General features: G+C 44.8%; 1 protein-coding gene across 1 annotated transcript in view; it reads right to left on the minus strand.

Moving 5' to 3' along the window:
- Positions 1-12,068, minus strand: part of FIBCD1 (fibrinogen C domain containing 1) — a 48,156-nt gene extending 36,088 nt beyond the window's left edge. Inside the window, exon 1 of the mRNA XM_089535239.1 lies at positions 11,987-12,068. Within this exon, the coding sequence (XP_089391365.1) occupies positions 11,987-12,058 (72 nt within the window). The 5' untranslated portion in view covers positions 12,059-12,068. The remainder of the gene's footprint in view (positions 1-11,986) is intronic.
- Positions 12,069-19,624: the final 7,556 nt, after the last annotated feature.

Raw genomic sequence — 19,624 nt, forward strand, 5'->3', positions numbered from 1 at the left:
AGGGACAAACTGCAACTACGGTTCATCTTAAGTAATAAGAAATGAAAAAAATATTGGTTTTTGCAAAGGTATAGTGTTTAAATGTTTATAGAACAACAGTACATGTTTGTTATGTGATAAATAAATATGGGGAAATCATGTATTCTGTTCTTTTTAATTTGGGGGGTAACCTTTTTTTGAGGCAGATAAGAACTGATAGGTTTTAAATTGTTTTTAGACAAAAGTTCATCGAAAAATGATACAGGAGTATGAGGCTGTGAAACTTTCATACCCCTACTGACCAGCCTTCGAAAAATAGGTTCAGCACCTTGGAATACTCTTTTAACATTGGTTTTAAAACATGCAATGGATTTACAATGTCACATTGGCATCAGAGATCCCAGCCACCATTGTGCATTAGAGGAAATTATATCACCAGAAACACTATGAAAACCACTGGGTTTTAGGAAGGGAATGTTAGCAGAAGGTAAACAGAAAGAAAATAAAAATGACAGATGAGGAGGGCAAACTCTGGAGCTGGATCCTTTAAAAAAAAATCCCCCTTTAACAGGCCATAAAAGCAGCACGGTTATGAACCTCTGATTGTTACACAGAGAGATTGGGTTAGGTGAGACAGAATTAAGAGCTGTTATTTCTCACCTTTCCCCCCTTCTTCGATCTTGGCTGCTGGAAAGATCAGAGCTCTCTGTTCTGACAGAGCACATTTCAGAGAATGAAAGGAAGCACAAGAACAAAGTTGTTCTTTCCTTGCTGGGGATAAGGACATGAAGAAATCATGGTGGCTGTCTCCCCCAAGAAGGAAGCCAGCGAGGGGCTGAGACAGCCGCCTTGCCTTCCTGGAGCCTTGAAGTGCATAAGAACTATGGAGAGTGGGGCTTTCCTTCGATCAAGGCAAACACTGGGCAGTTTTTGATGGGAGGGCTGATGGGAGAACTTTGTAGTGGCTGGCTAGCACATTTTGGACTTCTTTATGGCATCTGGAAGAAAGAGGAGTGGCTACCAGAAGGAGGAGACAACACCAACAATTAAAGGGCTTGGCAGACCACCACTAAGAGGTGGCAACACCCCACCCCTGGAAGCCCTGGGTTGGAGTCGTGGTGACACCACCCGCTATGTGGTTGGTCGGGCAGCGTGACACATGAGGATGGGCGGCGGACATTCACCACATCCGCACTCTGCCTTCACGCCGATGTATTTTGCCAGTCTGTTGAGGGCCTAAGTCTGTACTGGTATACCGTATACCCATAAAACTCATGCCATTCCCCAAAACATACTTGATGCCTTTATCTATGGCTGTCAGAATTCATCCAGAGCCTTTATGCCCCTTATTCTTCTTGTTGTTGTTCTTAACCACCCTCAAGTTGACCTTGACTGATGTTGACTTTGTGGATGAGATCTCTCCAAGATCCCATCGTATACTGCTTGCTCAGATATTGCAGGCTCAGGCCTGTGGTCTCTTTGATTGAGACCACAGCTGGCATGTGGTCTTCCTCGCTTTCTGCTGCCCTCTACATTTTCTAGTATCATTGTCTTTTCCAATGATTGATGCCTTCTCACAATGTGGTCAAAGTACAACAGCCTCAATTTAGTCATCCTGGCTTCCAGGGAGAATTCGGGCTTGATCTGTTCTAGAACCCTTCATTTGTTTTTTGGCCATCCATGGTATTCTCAGCATTCTTCTATAATACCACATCTCAAATGGGGCTATTTTCTTTCTATCAGCTTTCTTCGGCTCTTACATTCATATATAGTGAGATGCTATAATGGTCTGGAAGATCCTCATTTTAGTGCTCAGACTTATATCTTTAAAATTTAGCATCTTGTCCAGTTCTTTCATAGCTGCTCTTCCCATTCCTAGCCTTCTTCTGATTTCCTGACTGCACTTTTCACTCAGATCAATATTTGCTCCAAGATATGGGAATTCTTTCACTATTTCTATTTCTTCATCTAGGATGAATTCTTGTAGGTCTGCCATGGTCATTATTATTTTTTCTCTTAATGTCCAACATTAAGCCTATCTTAGTGCTTTCCTCCTTGAGTAATTGCTCCAGGTCTTTGTTGGTTTCTGCTAGAAGTATTGTGTCATCTGGGTATCTTAGGGGTTATAATCACTTATTCTCCAACATTTCAGAGATCAAGATGGAGACGTGTCAAGCAACGCCAGAACATAGTGAAGATGGCATAAGGAAGAAAAAATAAACTAGGAGAGGGCGCAGCAGTTTGTTTTTGCCTGAGCCTGCAGGGAAGGAAAAGATCCTGCAACATTCTCTCCTCTTTCTCTCCTCCTGAGCTATCTGAGTGCAAATTGTTTTTACACTTTCAACTCAAACTGCAGCAACTGAAGCAAGCTGAGGACAAAGAGGAAAAGCAGGAAGAACAGAGAAAACACAACACTGCAAAAGCAGCTTAAAAATGGGACAAGCAAGAATTAATCAGGACTCTCCCTGCTAAATTGGACCAGTTGGAAGGTATGAAATCACCAGCTTCTCCCAGGAGAAGTGATTCTGGGAGCTGTAGGACAATTTTTCCTTTTAATCACTTTTTTCCAAATTCTGCTTCTAATTAGTTGAACGTCTTTGCCTCTCTTACCTGAGTTCATTCTCAGTTTAATCCTTGTTAAACAGAAACGGTGCTAAACCCATCATCTTTTCAACACACCCCAACACATATTTCCCACCCTTCTAGTCTCCCACCATCTCTGCGACTGGGCTGTTGTGGTTTTTGAAGGCAAGGCAATTTTTGCAAGCTCCAAGTGAGCTTTTCTGTATTATCATCGATCGATGTATTCTAAGCAATCCAAAGAATCCTTCAGTGAAAGTTAACTCCATCAAAATCAATAGGGCTTTAACTTCAGAGAAACTATATGGAAGCATTCATGTGAAATTTACCATCATTTCTCTTTTAGAATTCTAATGTGTAGGAGTTTGCTCAGCTGGGAAACAAGTGGGGTGCCATCTATGCCTTACAGTCTATTTCCCCCCATTGTTCAAATGGGAAATTATCAGTCTATCAGAATAATTTCCCTGGCAATCTAAAGTAATCGAAAATGGTGCATATCTTAGGGCTAGTGGAGCCAGGGCTCAAATGCTTAAAGCACCAAGGCAGTGGCATCTGCCACCCCACTCCAGTCTGGCTTCACTACTCCCTCTGGACTTAACTGAAACGATCACAATTTCTGGGTTTGTTAGAGATGGATTTTCTCCAGCGGCAACACATTGCCATTAATCGCTTGTGTTGTAAATGCAAGGTAGTTGAGGGTGTGCTGGGATAGGCTTCTTGGTTCTGAAAGGACAAAGAAGGTCCATTATTAGGGGTTTTTTGGGCTATGTGGCCATGTTCTAAAAGCGTTTCCTCCTGACGTTTCACCAGCATCTATGGCTGGCATCTTCATATGGCCACATAGCCCGAAAAACCCACAAAAAACGATGGAGGCCAGCCATTAAAGCCTTCGACTTCATAAGGTCCATTATTGATACAAAAGACTTACTATTGATGGAGACAAAAGTCTTTGAACTGGTTGCTGACCTCTAAAATTTTCCTAATGCAAAGACATGAAGGCTTCTCAAGAAATTCAGTGCCCTCCACCCAGTGGCATCCTTAGGGTTGGTGTCACCCAGTGCAGTAACTCATGGTGTCACCACCCCCCTCCCCACCATATATAACACCGTATAACACCTATTTTGAAATCTTTGCATTGGCTGCCTATTAGCTTCTGGGCACAGTACAAGGTGTTGGTTATTACCTACAAAGCCCTACATGGCCTGGGTCCAGTTTATCTGAGGGAACGCCTCCTCCCATATAATTCCTCCCGCACCCTCAGGTCCTCTGGGAAGAACTTATTGCAACCAAGGAAAACTAGATTGGTGGCAACTTCCCAGAGGACCTCCTCAATTGCCGCTCCAAAAATTTGGAATGACCTGTGGAGATGATCCACCAGGTTACATCTCTTGATGCCTCTAAAAGGGCGATAAAGATGGATCTCTTCCCAGACTGACCTGCTAGTAGAATGAAATTATCTGCCCATCCAAACCAGCCTCCTATTGCTACCTCTGTTTTTATTGTATTAACTAACGTATTGCTGATTGTATGGTTTTTATTGTTATTATTGCATATGTGAAGGAGGGAGGATTGGGGGGTTGGGGGGGATTGAGAGAATATTTTTGTTACTTGATTATATATTGTATTTGCACTTAGTTGTTACCCGCCTCGATCCTCAAAAAGGGAGAGGCGGGATATAAACAAATATATTATTATTATTATTATTATTGGCCGCCTCCCATTTCACATCATACAGAATCATTAGCATTGCTTTTTTGCACTAATGTTGCTTGTACATCATAAATCCCATATACAACGGGATGCAATGCTAATAGTTGCAACATAAAACAATTAGCAAAATTAAAATTACACCTTCAAATTACAATAGCATATGCACAGCCTAAATATATTTACATATACGTAGTGAAGATTTGGTTAAAATGTGCCCATTTCTACCAAAAGGTAGGAAAAGTGGCGTCACCCCACCTTTAGGGTGTCACCTTGCGCGGTCTGCAACCCCTAGTGACACCACTGCCTCCGCTTAACAAAGCTGCTGTAGGTTCACAAGGATGGAGACATATTAGATTGCAAAAGATGTGTCTTATGCTGCAAATGGATGTTAAAATTCCTTGGACTTTGGGAATCTCCCAGTCACCACATGGCCAGAAAGAGGAGGCGCCAGCCTGCAAGAGACACCCCTTCATACCATCTGAACTGAGAACAATAACAGCAAAATGCAGGCCTAGAGCTACCATCTTCCAATTTTTTCCTCCTGTTTGGCTTGTAACAGCTTGCCTAATGAAGAAGCCAGTGAAGCTTGCAACATGTATAGCGTGCATTTTGGCTGACCAATAAAGGTATCACGGTTTGGGTGGATTTTTTAAAATTGGATTTGCTATATAGCCAACACGGCTACCTCTGAATATTTTATGGTTGCTGACAGGCATCAGTGTGCTTCCCCATTCCCTTTCCTCAACAGCGTCAGCAGCCAGCCTAAGATGGCCTGAATAACAACAGCAACAATAACTATAACAACAACAGATGAAAACATACCCCCCAAAAGCAACATTAAAATGGGATTAAGGTATTTGCAGACGTAGAATGGAGAGGGGGCCATTCTAGCCTGCCTTCCTTGGAAAGGAGTTTCACTGACTGTCGCAGCCACCAAAAAGTCCTTCTCTGATGTTCCCACCCAGCATGCCTCTGAGAATGATGGACTATGAGAAGGGTCTCCAGACATTCTGCATCCAAATCATGTTGTCTGTTCTCCTCTAGCTATCAGGTATGCAGTTACTGTGAAGTCAAAGGCTTTCACAACCATACGTTTTTGTGGGTTTTTCAGGCTATGAGTTCTAGAAGGGTTTTTTCCTGATGTTTTGCCAGCAGCTGTGGGTGGCATCTTCAGAGAATGCTGGCATGAAAGAGAATGGGGTATATATACTGTTGGGAAGTGATTTGCATGTTAAACTGTGTATTGTTCTGTTGTTGAATGGCAAGACATCAGGCGGTCTATTTAATTAATGATCCATTGTCTACTGGGAAACCCCCCTCACCCTGGATGGTTTTCATTTGCATGGGCTGGGTCTTGATTTTGGCTGGTTCAGGTATCAGAAGGGCTGGCAGACCCAGAAAAAAGAAGGAACCCTTAAAGTAAACAAAGTTTGGCTACCTGTCCTGATAAATGCCAAAATCAAGACCCAGCAAATGCAAATACATATTTGATTTGTATGCTGTTGAACAAAGAAAAAAACACTGGAGAAGGAGAAGAAAATTCCCGTTTGAACTGAAAGCTATTGGAATGAAGTAGAACTACAAAAGTGTTGAACGACTCCAGATTTACCATCTCCATATGTTTTCTGGGCTACAAAGAATTCCATCCACACATTTCATGTCGACTTTGCATGTGGAGGACTTTTTGAAGAATCTAAAACAGCAACTTGTTATATTGGATAATCATAGGATACCAAATTTGGTAGGCTTCTGAAATCTACATGTAAGCTTGTAACATAATTATATAAGTACAGTTGGCTGTTTTTCCAAATACAGTGGGCCTTTGGTTTCTGTTGGGCTTTGGTTGCAGGACCTCCCGTGGATACCAAATTCCCATTGAATACAACACAATAAGATCATGTCCCTTATATGAAATGGCAAAATCAAGGTTTGATTTTTGGAATGTATGTGTGTATATATATATATATATATATATATATATATATATATATTTAAATTATTTTCAAACTGCGGATGCTGGAAATCATGGATAAAAAAATCCATGGATATGGAGGGCTGACTAATTCTCATTGATCCCTGTGCTCTTATCAGTTTTCCCCCCTAGCAGGTGATCTGAGAGAATTGAGGGGATGAAACCGGGTGAAGTGCATGCAGCCAGATGTCCTGCGCCATGCCAGGGGTCTCAAACCCATAGCCTTAGCATCACAAGTTCATTCCTTACCAAAATGAACTAATCCTTTCCCTGTGGCAGCTGGGGGCTTTCATGAAGTGGAATTGTTAAGCTGCTCAGATCTCAGTTGGAACCATCATTCCACAAAAATGTTCAGCCCCTTGGTCAGCCCTTTCAAAGTTTGACCCCAAACGCCTCAGAAACGGGACCTCTTTTATCTTTGGGGAAGTTCTCTTGGGTTGCAGCTACTCATCCTAGACAACTTCTTCCACAACTTAAAACTGGTTATTGGAAAATGTTTGTGTCCTGGCTCAGAAACAAACTTCTTGGGAAGCTTTTGCTGTGCATATTATTTCTCTCACACATAGACCACAGCCACCCGGCACATGGTCCCCTGAATTTAAGATGGGATTGTAGTTGTGTTTTAAATCCCGTGGTGATAATAAGGACTGATCCCCTTCACAGTAATTCCCTTCCATAATCTAGTATGAGCCAAGTGCATCTGTCACCTTCCCAACAATGGTTTTATACTACACATGGTGCTATCGAAGTGGAAGAACCGGAAAGGATTACCATATATAATCGACTATAAGTCGACCTCATGTATAAGTCCTTATTATCAAGGGTAGGTTTGGGGGTTAAAATTATGGATTTTAATATGAGCCATGGATAGGTCAGGAGTAAGACTTAGGGGCATGTAACAAAGGATGAAGCAAAGGAAAACAGTGCCAAAGAACTTACAAAATTCCAGCAGGCATAACTGTTTGTGTTCACGCTAAAGGCTAGATGGATCAGAGAGCAGAGGGAGGTCAGTGCTTCTAGGACAGATTGCACTCTTGCCTTTCAACTAAGGAATTGTTCCTTTTTAAATAAGAGTTAAAGTACAGTACTTGCATTGACCCGTGGATAAGTTGACTCACTTTTTTGGGGTCAGTTTTTGACTAAAATTTCGAGAACTTATACATAAGTATATACAGCACATCTTACTCTGAAATCTAAAGGATCTGGACACTTTTCTAACAAGGCACATACTAAATCAGATGGCTATGAAAGATGCTTTCAAACACTCTGAAAGACAGATGTTCCATTTGTCTCTTCAAAGAAAGAGCCCTCCTCACATTCAACACAAATAGCTCTCTCTCTTTGGCACCATGCGACCTCAGAAAGAACCCATATGCAAGTCTTTTGCGGGAACAGTTTGTATGAAAACAAATCCCATGCAGAGCAGCTATTGACTGCTGCTAGTGATGCCACCAGTCCATTTTTGGTTTTCCAAGAAGGAAAATGATTTGGTAGAATGCAGTGGAGGTGTAAGAATGGTTTTGAAAACAGTGTATAGTAATGGTAAGTACTGTAATATCCAGTCATGGTGACAAATATGGCCCTCTTGTGTCTTCCCAGCTTTTGTATGGGGTTTCCCCATTGTGAAAGCCTGACGTTGCCTTGTTGGATGGTGGACTCTGCTTCTTTGGAGGTCTTTAAACAGCAGTTGAATGGGCATCTTTCAGGAGTGCTTAATAGTTGTGTATTCCTGCAGGGCAGAGGGCTAGACCAGAAGGCCTTTGTGATGCCTAACAGGTCTATGATGATATGAAATGCTTCCAGTAAGGATCAGGCACTTACAGTCAAGGCTTTAACCTAAATCATGTTAGTATTTTGGTCAGTGGGAGCCAGCATGCTGTAGTAGTGCTTTGAATGTTGGACTAGGACTCCAGGACCAGGATTGGGATCCCTGCTCAGCTACAGAAATCAACTAGGTGGTTGTAATATCACTGAATCCTAGAGTGACCATAATAACGATGAACTGAACTGAGGTGGAAAGTACCCCAAGGACCATCCAGTCCAGTGGTCCCGGAACTGTGCCCTTGAAGAGATTTTGGACTTCAGCTCCCAGACGTCTCAGCCATGTTGACTGATAGTTTGGGGACCACTGATCTAGTCCAAACTCCTGCCATGAAGGAATACATAAGTAAAGCACTTTTTACAGAGGGCCATCCACCCGGCTTAAACATCTCCAAACAATGCTGGGCAAGCTGCACCTTCTGAGCATAAAAGGAAGACAAGGACAAACCTCCTCTGAATAATTCTTACTACCTCACCCCCACAAAACCCTATGATAATCATCTAGTAGAGAAGAGCCATCATGGTACTGTGGTTTGAGTGTTGGACTTTGGGTAAACAGGATTCAAACCTCTACTCAGTCATGGAATTCACTGGGCAAGTCACATTCTCTCATCCTCAGCCCTGAAGAAATCTTGAACATCAGCTGATTTACATAACTTTAAAGTCATTGATGAAGACATCAAAACAGTCAAAAGACTGTCTATGCTTTGGCCTGGTCAGAAGATTGCTAGGACTTGGAAGGCCAGCTATGAAGAAACTAGGCAAGATCCTGAAGTGTAAAGATGCATCATTGAATAACAACATCAGGATCATCCATGCCATAGGATTTCTCATTTCCATGTACGGTTGTGAAAGCTGGACATTGAAGAAGGTGGAGGAGAAGAGAATCAGCTCATGGATGGGTGCATTGCATCAACAAAGCCATAGCCACCTGAGTGTGTAGGACCTGAGGAGGGCTGTGGATGAATTTTATATTGGCCAAATTGATTTTATTGTATGCAGTCATGTGAGCTTTCGAGACTGGAGTGTAAATGTTTTAATAAATCAATAATAAATAATCATTGCTAATATAGTGGAGGGATGAGAAAACCCTAGGAGCACTGATATTTGATTAGTTCAGATGCTTGAGGAGCAAGTGGGGAGCTGAATGAGTTTCTCTATAGGTAAATGATTCAGTTCCAAGGATTACAAGGTCTCCTGGTTTTTAGAGCACAGGGAGGCTGAGAAGAGTCAGCCAGGGAGAAGAAAGTGTAATAGAATCACAGAATTGGAAAAGACTTCAAGGGCCTGCCATGGAATACACAATCAAAGCACCCTGGACAAATGGCCATCCAGCCTCTGTTTAAAGACCTCCAAAGGAGAGACTCCACTACACTCCCAGGGAATGTGTTCCACTGTCAAACAGCTCTTATTGAGTTGTCAGCATTTTAGTCACCCTTAGATTGTCAACATCCTTTTTGAATTGTGGTGCCCAGAACTGGACACAGTATTCCTGGTGCTATTACTTCCCTTGATCTAAACATTATACTTCTATTGATGCAGTCTAGAATTGCATTGGCTCTTTGAGCTGCTGCATCACACTGTTGACTCATGTTTAACTTGTGGTCTCCTTGGACTCCCAGATCCCTTTCACATGGACTCTTGTCAAGCCAGGTATCACTCATCTGGACATTTCATTTTCCCCCTGCCTAGTTGAGTGCCTTACATTTCTCTGTGCTGAAATGCATTTTGTTAGTTTTGGCCCAGCATTCTACTCTATTAAGGTCTCTATGAATTTTGATCCTGTCATCTGGAGTATAAGCAACCCCTCCTAATTTGGTGTCACCTGCAAATTTCATAAGCATACCCTCCGTTCTTTCATCAACATCGTTGATAAAAGATGTTGAATAGCACTGGGTCCAGGACAGAACCCTGTGGTCACTTCTCTCCAAGATGAGCATTGATGCTTAGCGTTGGGCCAGTTGACCAATTACAAATCCAAGTAACAGTTGCCTTATCTAGCCCCCATTTCACTGGCTTGTTTGCAGGGGGGCTGCCCATTGACCCTCCTGCCTCGGAGCCTCCAAGCCCTCACCCCAGCGAAGTTGGGGGGCTGCTTCAGGCGGCGCAATGCCTTGGGTGGCCCCACTTCTGGCCCCCTGCTGCCCCCGCCCTCAGGGTCCGTTTTGCCCGTCTTGCAAACGATGTGAGAGAGGCATGAAAGAGCGAAACTGAAGGCAAGCCGAAATCGCCCAGCGCTGGCAGCAGCAGCAGCAGAAACAACGCAGGTTTGGTCCAGGAGACGAGAAGGAAAGGCATCCGAGAACCATTAAGTTGGAAGAGACCCCAAGGGGCCTGATCCAGTCCAACCCCGTTCAGCCACGCAGGAAGACACAGTATCCAAGCACTCCTGGCAGATGGGCATCCAGCCCCTGTTTAAAACCCCCCAAAGGAGGAGACGCCGCCTCAGAGAATAGAATCACAGAATCACAAAGTTGGAAGAGACCCCAAGGGCCATCCAGTCCAACCCCATTCTGCCATGCAGGAACTCTCAATCAAAGCATCCCCAACAGATAGCCATCCAGCCTCTGCTTAAAGACCTCCAAAGAAGGAGACTCCACTCTGAGGGATTGTGTTCCACTGTTGAACAGCTCTTACTGTCTTTTCCTGGAGCTTGCATCCATTGCTTCATTGGATCCTGTTCTCTGGAGCAGCAGAAAACAAGCTTGCTCCCTCCTCAATATGACACCCCTCCAAATATTTAAACAGGGCTGTATATCACCTCATAACCTTTTCTCCCCAGCTCCCTAAGTCGTTATTCATAGGGATTCATGGTGTCCAGACCTTTCACCATTTTAGTCTCCCTCCTTTGGACACATGGCTCCAGTTTCTCCGCATCCTTTTTGAACTGGACCCAATATTCGAGGTGGGGACTGATCAAAGTAGTAGAGTAGAGTGGCACTATGACTTCCCTTGATCTGGACACTAGACTTCTATTGATTCTTCCTAAAATTTAGTCCTGTGGATTAAATCTCTTGCCCCGCATCTCCAGAGCAGCAGAAAACAAGTTCCCTCCGTCTTCAATGTGACCAAAGATTTCAGCCTGACCATCCAGGCTCAACGTCTCCATCCCCTCCGTCCTTCCTCGCAGGACTGGGTTCCAGACTTCCCCACTTTCGGCTGCCTCCCCCCAGCCTCCCTCCCCGGGGCCTCAGCCGGAGAAGCCGCCGGACCTTCCCTCTGCTGCCTCCCCAAAACCAGCTCCCTCTTCTTCTCCAGACCCAAATCGAAGCCAACAAAGAAAGGCGGGCGGGGGCTTGAGAGAAGGGCCTCCGCAGCAGGAGGCGAAAAGTTTGGGGTCTTGGACAACACTCCCCTCCTCAGTCCAGAAGCCCCTCCGTCCTCCTCCAAACAGGTGCCTCTAATCCGGAGCAGGGGCTGGGTTTCGCCTCTCCCTGACCCAAAGCTCCGCTGGCTTCTTCCTCAGGGGAAAGGTATTAGGAAAGCAGACAGGAGGGATTGGGAAAGGGGAAAAGAAGGTCTCCATATCTATATATCCATATCTATATCCACATCTATAGCTATATCCATATCTATATCTATATATCTATACATATCTATATCATCTATATCTATATCCATATCTATATATCCATATCTATATCATCTATATCTATATCCATATCTATATATCCATATCTATATCATCTATATCCATATCTATATATCCACATCTATATCCATATCTCTATCTATATATCTATATATCCATATCTATATCATCTATATCTATATCTATATCTATATCCATATCATCTATATATCTATATATCCATATCTCCATCATCTATCTATCTATCTATCTATCTATCTATCTATCTATCTATCTATCTATCTATATCCTCCTCCCCTGCCGCCCCCGCTGCCCCTCCCTGGGCCCCTGACCTGGGCTTTCTCCTGGCCTCCGTCCTCCAGGTGCGCCGAGCCCCCCGCCTCCTTCCAGCGCTCGTTGACCATCTTCTCTCCGGCGCCGGCTTCCAGGGGAAGAAGAAGAGGAGGACCAGCAGGAGGACCGGGCGGGCGGGCGGCTGGGTCTCTCGCCCACCGGCGGCGGGGAGGAGACCTGGCTCTGGATCCTTGGGGGAGCTCCGCGCCTCCTTTGGCTCTCAGGCAGAAGAGGGAGGGAGGGGAGGAGGGGAGGGGAGGGGAGGGACCCCGCCGCCCCCGCCCAGGCCCCTCCCTCCCTCTGGCTAAACTCAGAGGGAGAAATGCGGGGGGGGGGTGCCTCTGGCGAGAGAAGGGCTCCTTCCCAGACATGGGCCCAGGAGGGAGGGCAAGGGGCGCATCTGGGAGCAGCGCCCACCCCAAAAGGGCCTGCCTCCGCTTGCCAAGGTCTTCGCTCTCCAGGGTCCTGACTTGTCCCCCTTTCCTTGACTGGTTCATTATGCGACGAACTGAAACAGGGCGGAATGGGGCTGGACCGGATGGCGCTTGGGGTCTCTTCCAACTATGAATCTAAAGAATCGTAGAGTTAGAAGAGACCCCAAGAAGGGCCCTGATCCAGTCCAGCCCCATTCTGTCATGCAGGAACTCTCAGTCAAAGCATCCCCATTGACAGATGGCATCCAGCCTCTGTTTAAAGACCTCCAAGGAAGGAGACTCCATTATACTTCATGGAAGGAGTGGGTTCCTCTGTCGAAGAGCCTTTACTGTCAGGAAGTTCCTCCTAATGTTGAGGTGGAATCTCTTTTCCTGGAGCTTGCATCTATTGCTCCAGGTCCTAGTCCAGTGATGGTGAAGCTTTTGCAGATCGAGTGTCCAAACAGCAACCCAACCCCACTTATTTATTGCAAAGTGCCACATCCCTCTGTCTTTCTAGTAATGAACTCTGGCAAACTCAGTGCTGGGGTGACTGCATGCTTACCCACAGAGAAGGCTCTGAGTGCCACCTCTGGCATGTATGCCATAGGTTCGCCACCACTGTCCTAGTCTCTGGAGCAGCAGAAAACAAGCTTGCTTTCTCCTCAATATGACATCCCTTCAAATACTTAAACATGGCTATCATATCACCTCTAAACCTTCTCTTCTCCAGGCTAAACATCCGCACGCTATGACACTGATCCTCAGCCCAAAAGAGGTGTCACAGATGCACTTGGAGGAGGTGTCACAGACACACTCACACCCTGATGATGCCTCTTCTGGCCAGTGCCATGTGGGCACTGCACCCAGCACACATCATCATGGTGTGCGTCATGTGAATGGGTATGCGCCATGATGGCGGTGAGGAGGCAGAACTAGGGCCGGGGGCATGTGGACACCCAGCCCTAGTACGCAGTCAGGCTGGCATAAACTGCCAGTCTGTACTGCCCTTTAGTCAAGATTTAACAAATCTCCCTGATATCAATGGGACAAAGCTACACACAGTGGCATCACTAGAGTTGTGTGGACTACACAAAGTGACATCCTAAGGAGGCGGGTGACACCACTGCCCCTCAAATACCTACCTTTTGGCAGAAACAGGCTGTGGCATTCATCTGTTTCCCTTTAAAATGCTTTAAGAGATAGCGGGAGTGGGGTTAAACTCAATGGGAGGAGCAAGGAAATTAAATTTCAATTTTCAAATTTGTATTTTCTTTAAAAAATAAAAATTTCTTTAAGAACATCACATTTTAACCAAATCTTCACTATGTAAATATATTTAGGCTGTGTGTATGATATTGTAATCTAAAGGTATAATTTTAATGTTGCTAGTTGTGTATATCATTGAATTACATTCAATGGGACAGTATATGGGAATTACGATTTGGGAGTAACATTAGTGCAGAAGAGCATTACTATGGAGTGAAATGGGAGGGTGACCCCATGAGTCAATGGGGGGGGGGGTGACACTATTAGTTACCACACCGAGTGACACTAGTGACATCACTGATACACATGACTTAATCTGGATCTAACTCATTGGGTGCATCTACACTGTAGAAATAGTGCAGTTTGGCACTACTTTAAATGTCATGACTCCATCCTACACAATCCTGAGAGGAGAAAGCTCTTTCATACCTGGTTGTAGGTGTTAAATAAAAGGAGGTTTTTCTAGGATGGGAAGTAGCCCAAATTTCAAAGATGAAAACTGGGACGTGTGGCCAAGCAATAGCTGTGTGGTCAATCATTATTCACATGGAAAAGCACAGAAACGAATAGGCCAAGGGGCCGTCTGCATCTGCCTCCAGCTGCTTTGGATCGGGGTTGCAGCAAGCACACGCCACGGCCCCGATCCAGCCTTTCCAGGGAGCAAAAAGGAGGCACAAAAAGTGGCTCCTTTTTGCACTTTGGAAAGGGTGCAATAGCCACAGCGCTGCGGCTTTAAGGCGCTGCTTTGGCACTGTGTCATGTGCATGCAGCGCCAGAGGAGCATCGTGATGCCACGCGCCATGTGGAGCGACACGCGGTGTCACGCCACCATAGGGCAGAGTCGGGGTGTGTGTCATATGGACGCAATGCCTGAACTTGCCCCTACCCATGTTTGCCCTAAGGACTGAAAGGAGAGACTCCAGGCCCTGAGACTAGTTTTGCCATAGCCCATTTCTTCAATTCCAGGCATACAGGTTGCACAATGTACAATTTATTCTGATTATGTAAATTACTATAATTTGCATTCTGATTATGCAAATTAAGTATATTAACTGAGACACTTTTTCTCTCACTATGTTTCAACCTTCATGTCATTTTTTTTTTTACCGTTGCAAGTAATCTGGCAGAACCAGTACAGAGTAATATTTAAAATGCTGGATGTAGAACATGGAGACCCAAGTTCATATCTCTGCTCCTTTCGTGGAATTCGCTGTGTAAACTTGGGCCACCGCTGCCTCTCAGCAAACCTCCCTAACAACAACAACAACAACAATAACAATAAGGATTTATTTATAGCCTGCCCAATCACACAGAATCCAGGTGGGTTACAACAATAGCAAAAATGCATAACAACAGTTTCAATAAAAAACAGCAATACAAATGTATATCAAATACAACGCAAAATACAAAATCCATAGCAAGTAACATAACAAATCAATTAAAAATGCAAATTAATTCCTTGTCAGTCCCCACAGTGCTTCTTGCAGTCCACCACTTGCACCCCTCATTCTCCATACCTTCCTACTCCTTCCTCACCTACTCTTTCATCACCTGCTTCTTGGATTCCGTCACTCACACTGCTTTTTCTCTCTGCCTCCTACTCCCTCTCTGCTCACATCTTCGCAATGTGTCCTGTCCTTGCTCCTTGAACCCTGTCACTGCACCTCTTACTCACATACCTTCCTTTTCCTTCTCTCGCTTCACTTTCCTTTCACATGCACTCCCCAACTCCTTCACTCTTGCAGTGCAAGCCTCCCATGCTTCTTTCCCTCCATCACTCACACTGCTCATTCTTCCTCCCCCTACTCACACCTCACTCTCCCTTCCCTACTATTCCCTGCCCTGTCTTACCTCACGTTCTCACAATGCTTCCTCTCCTTGCTTCTTGTACTCCATCACTCATAACATACACACACTCTCTCTTCCCTTATGCCTCAAACTAAAGGCTAGATTCGTTTCTTGTAGGAAACACTGATAGAAGAGTGTATCCACATTTTACCACTCGTCTCGGCTTCTCAAAGAGCTAGAGCAATGATGGCCAATCTTTTAGGGACAGGGTGCCCTCCAAAATGGCTTTGCTTTTCAGAGAGGGTGCACGTGCCATAGGTCGCCATCATAGGGCTAGAGATTTACATTTTAAAAAATGTTAACATTTGGAATCCAGTTCCCATGCTGGTCCAAGCGCATATCAAGTGGCATGCTTTGAATGTGGATAAAAGCTGGCCAAGCCAAAGCTATGGCAACCCTATCTTACATTCAGAGTCAGGTTTTGAGATCTGGAAACCTTAGTCAGAACTGAGGTCCTTGTTTTGGCTTCTCCCACTTTATGATGATAGCACTCGCAAATACATACGGCAGGATTTTTGTATCCAAGACATGAAGAAGGGCTCCCACTTGCAGTTTAAATCTCTTCCTGATTCACCCTCGCTCCTTGTTGGAAATCGATTTTTAAAAGTCCCTGGTTCCCACTATAAAACAGATCTTTTTCTTACCCCAGTGTAATCGTGCTTTTTTTTTTTTTTTTGCATGGTTGTCGTCCCCACTAGTTGCACCACTTCAAAATGCCTGTCAATCATCTGTACATCATCAGTGGCAGGGGGCAGACCCATGCTATGCCTGGTCAGGGACGTAGCCAAGGGGGGGGGGGTGTCTTGGGGTCCAGACCCCCCCTTCCATTAGGAAAATGAATGGTGTGTGCTGCTGTGCCGCCGCACCCAAGCCCCATTATAATGGTGGCACTTAGCCTGGACCCCCCCACTTCCTAAAATCCTAGCTACGTCCCTGGCCTGGTTCGCCACATCCAGCCATGGCAAGGGAGAGGAGGAAGAGGGGGATGAGGGCTCTGGCTCCCACTTATTGGACACACTTCAGAATCGATTCTTCTGAAAAGAACCACTTTGAACTACTTTTTGCATATGACCCACTTTATAACTGAAATCGATTGAATAAGACTCAGAATCGATTTCAAGTGGGAACGATGGTCATATAGCCCAATCTGCAATTCGTTGTAAATTGTAGTGGGAATGAGCTCGAAGTCCCTTCTTATTCAGATATGGATACTGGTGATGATGAGTGACTCCTGCAGAGACCAGTTTAGTTCATTTCAGCCCTGCAAATTTCCAGCCCTCAGGCAATGCCTCTGCCCTCTTCAAAAGCACATGGACATGGAGGGGGGGTCCGACTTGCTAAAGGCCTTTTCGGCTGAACTCTGACAATAAAATTTACCATTAAAAATACATTTATCTTGGCCTCACTCGGCCCTGGAAAGCTACAGACGGAGTGATTCAGTGGGGCTGTCAGATTGCAGCATTGAACACAGCAAGCAGAACAACTGGATGTTTTCCAAGTCCAGCTACTCATTTTCTGCTGCTGAAGCCAGGAACATACAGTGAGTTGACGTTTAATTTAGCATCTAACATACCTTGACATAAACCCATAATAGGGAAGAGTGAAGCTAATGGCAGTAGGAGGGAAAGGAGAAACCTGATTCAATTGATGGATTTGGGGACTGTAAATTTTAGAGTGGTTGAGTTTTCTTTCGTTTTTGTCCTTTTCTTTTTGCTCTGTCAACAATCACCAAGTTTGACAGGATGAAAACTGCAATAGAAGGAGGATCGAGAAGGGAAAATTGGAAGTGTGCATGTGCTGGCCCTCCTGGCATCCATGGACTCTATGGTACGTAAAAGGTACTGTGGATGGCACAGTGGCTTCTAGCTACACATTTGTGTGATGTTCCAGTGAGATTGTGATGGAGGATTCCATTTGCCTTCCTAAGAGTTTAGCAGGGAATACTTCAGCTGTTCAGACTCTGGTCTGCAGTGATCTTCTGTTTATAACAATTAAACCAAAGAAAATAAAGTTCACTTAGCCCAGTTTGCTAAAGTAATATTTTGCATGCCTGTCTATGGAGAAATAAAGGGAAATCTCTCCATAGATTCCCTTGGGAATCCCTTCCAATGCTAGGATTTCACCCGCACCCCCTTCTTCTCTTCTGTGGGAACTTGAATGGGAGAGCAGGGTGAGAAAGGGGAGAAGGTCTGAAGGTACAGTACCCACCACCACCTACCTACAAAATGCTCTCTCCTTTTGTTCTCATTTGTTTTTCAAAGCAAAGCTGTGGGCCAAGATGAGGGAGGACATCACCCTAACAAAGGAAATCGCCTCTGGTAAAACCTATATGAATGGTAGCTTTGCTTACTCAAAATACACAAATCCTGGCCATCGAATTGTCAGCTGAAAGGTCCCGTGACTCCTGTCCCTTCACTTCATTCATTTGGAAATTATTAAAACCCACGATTCTTACTCGTTGATTGAGAAGTGGCGTGCTAATAATTTCTTCACTTTAAAAAATCTTATGAAATCTCCGAATAACAGATATTTCATGTGTTTATCGAATTTTACACCACTATTCCTAACAGTAGGAGCTGTTCAACAGTGGAATACTCTGTCTAAGGCAGTCGTGGAGTCTCTTTATTTGGACGTTTTTAAACAGACGCAAGATACCGTCAGGGGTACTTTATATATTCCTGCATGTCAGGGGGTTGGACTTGTTGGCCCTTGAGATCTCTTCCAACTCTATGATTCTATGATACTATACCCTGCTCTTCAGCCACAAAGACTTTCAGAGTGGCTCACAGATCTCCAAAGTCATAGTCCAGTGCTCAAACTGCTATGCCATGTTGTATGCTATATAATAAATCTATCATACGTTGTACTCACTGGAATGTTCATTGCTTCCATATCCTAAAAGAACCAGCCTCATTTGGCTTGGTAGGAAGTGCCTGTTTACTTGACAGGTTTAAACCCATGGCACTTAGTAGTTCCCATGAGAACGGGGCAGATCTATCCCTTCCAGACTGAATTTTAAAGGACCTATCCAAGATTGTGGGCCAATTATATAGGTAGGGACCAGCACATATAAGAGTTCCTCTTATGTTTGGACTAAAACCCAGAGTGTGTTGACCACCCCACAAACATGAGAGCTACAAGTTGCCACTTTGGTTTAATCTAATCATCTTTTCCAGACATCTATGTAGATGTATTAAAGTCAGAGCTTGGAAAAATTACTTTCCTGGAGTATAATTCCCAGAATCCCCCAAAGATACTGGGAGTTGTAGTCCCCAAAAAGTAACTTTTCCACACACTTGTGGTCACTGGCATTGATGGAACAGGATGCTCCAGTTAAGCAAGAGTGTCACTCCAGTTGGTGTCACCTGGTGCAGGTGCCTGGAAAGGGCTGCCAGGGGGAGCAGTAGCTGACTGCCCTGACTGCCCTCCCTCCCACTGCCTCATTTATCTGTCCCCTGGCCTGCTGGCTGCTGCCCAGCCAAACCACTGATAGGGTGCTGCAGTCTCCAGATGGCCCATTAAGCATCTGGTGTAGTTGCTAGATGATGCCATGCCAGACTGTGAACAGAAGACACTGCCCAGCAGTGGCCACTGACAGGGGTGGTGCTGTGGCCTCTAGGTGGCCCATTTAGGGTCTGCCATCACCTCCTTTTCTCCCTCACCCAGCAGCCACACCAGTGCCACTGGGTATAGGGTCCTACCCAATGGAGTCTGCACCTCCACCCCCCTAGTTCTTGTTGCAGTGCAACTCATATTGGCCCGGTCATCACAGCCATTGGCTATGATGGCTGGAAATGTGGGATTTATAGCACACTATACCTAGAGCTCTCTTCCCTCCATGGCTGAGAAAAGCTGATGTAAGACTTGCATTTTTTCAGGTGGGACTGAACAGATATTGTGCTGCAGGGCTGGTTTCCACATAGTTGAACTCAATTAAAGATGCTTATAGCCAAATCTTTCTTGGCTGGTGTCAGCATATGTCATTTTAATGCACAGTCTGAGAGCACATCTCCTCTGTTCTACAGAAGGTTCATAAGAGGGTGTTAATAATCATAAACTGGGTGAATAAAAGGACTCATTTGCGGCTTTCTGAAAGAAATGTATTGC

This window comes from Sceloporus occidentalis, unplaced genomic scaffold (genome assembly GCF_023333645.1).
Source record: "Sceloporus occidentalis isolate IW3139 unplaced genomic scaffold, rSceOcc1.0.p SCAF_8, whole genome shotgun sequence".
NCBI classification, from domain to species: Eukaryota; Metazoa; Chordata; class Lepidosauria; order Squamata; family Phrynosomatidae; genus Sceloporus; species Sceloporus occidentalis.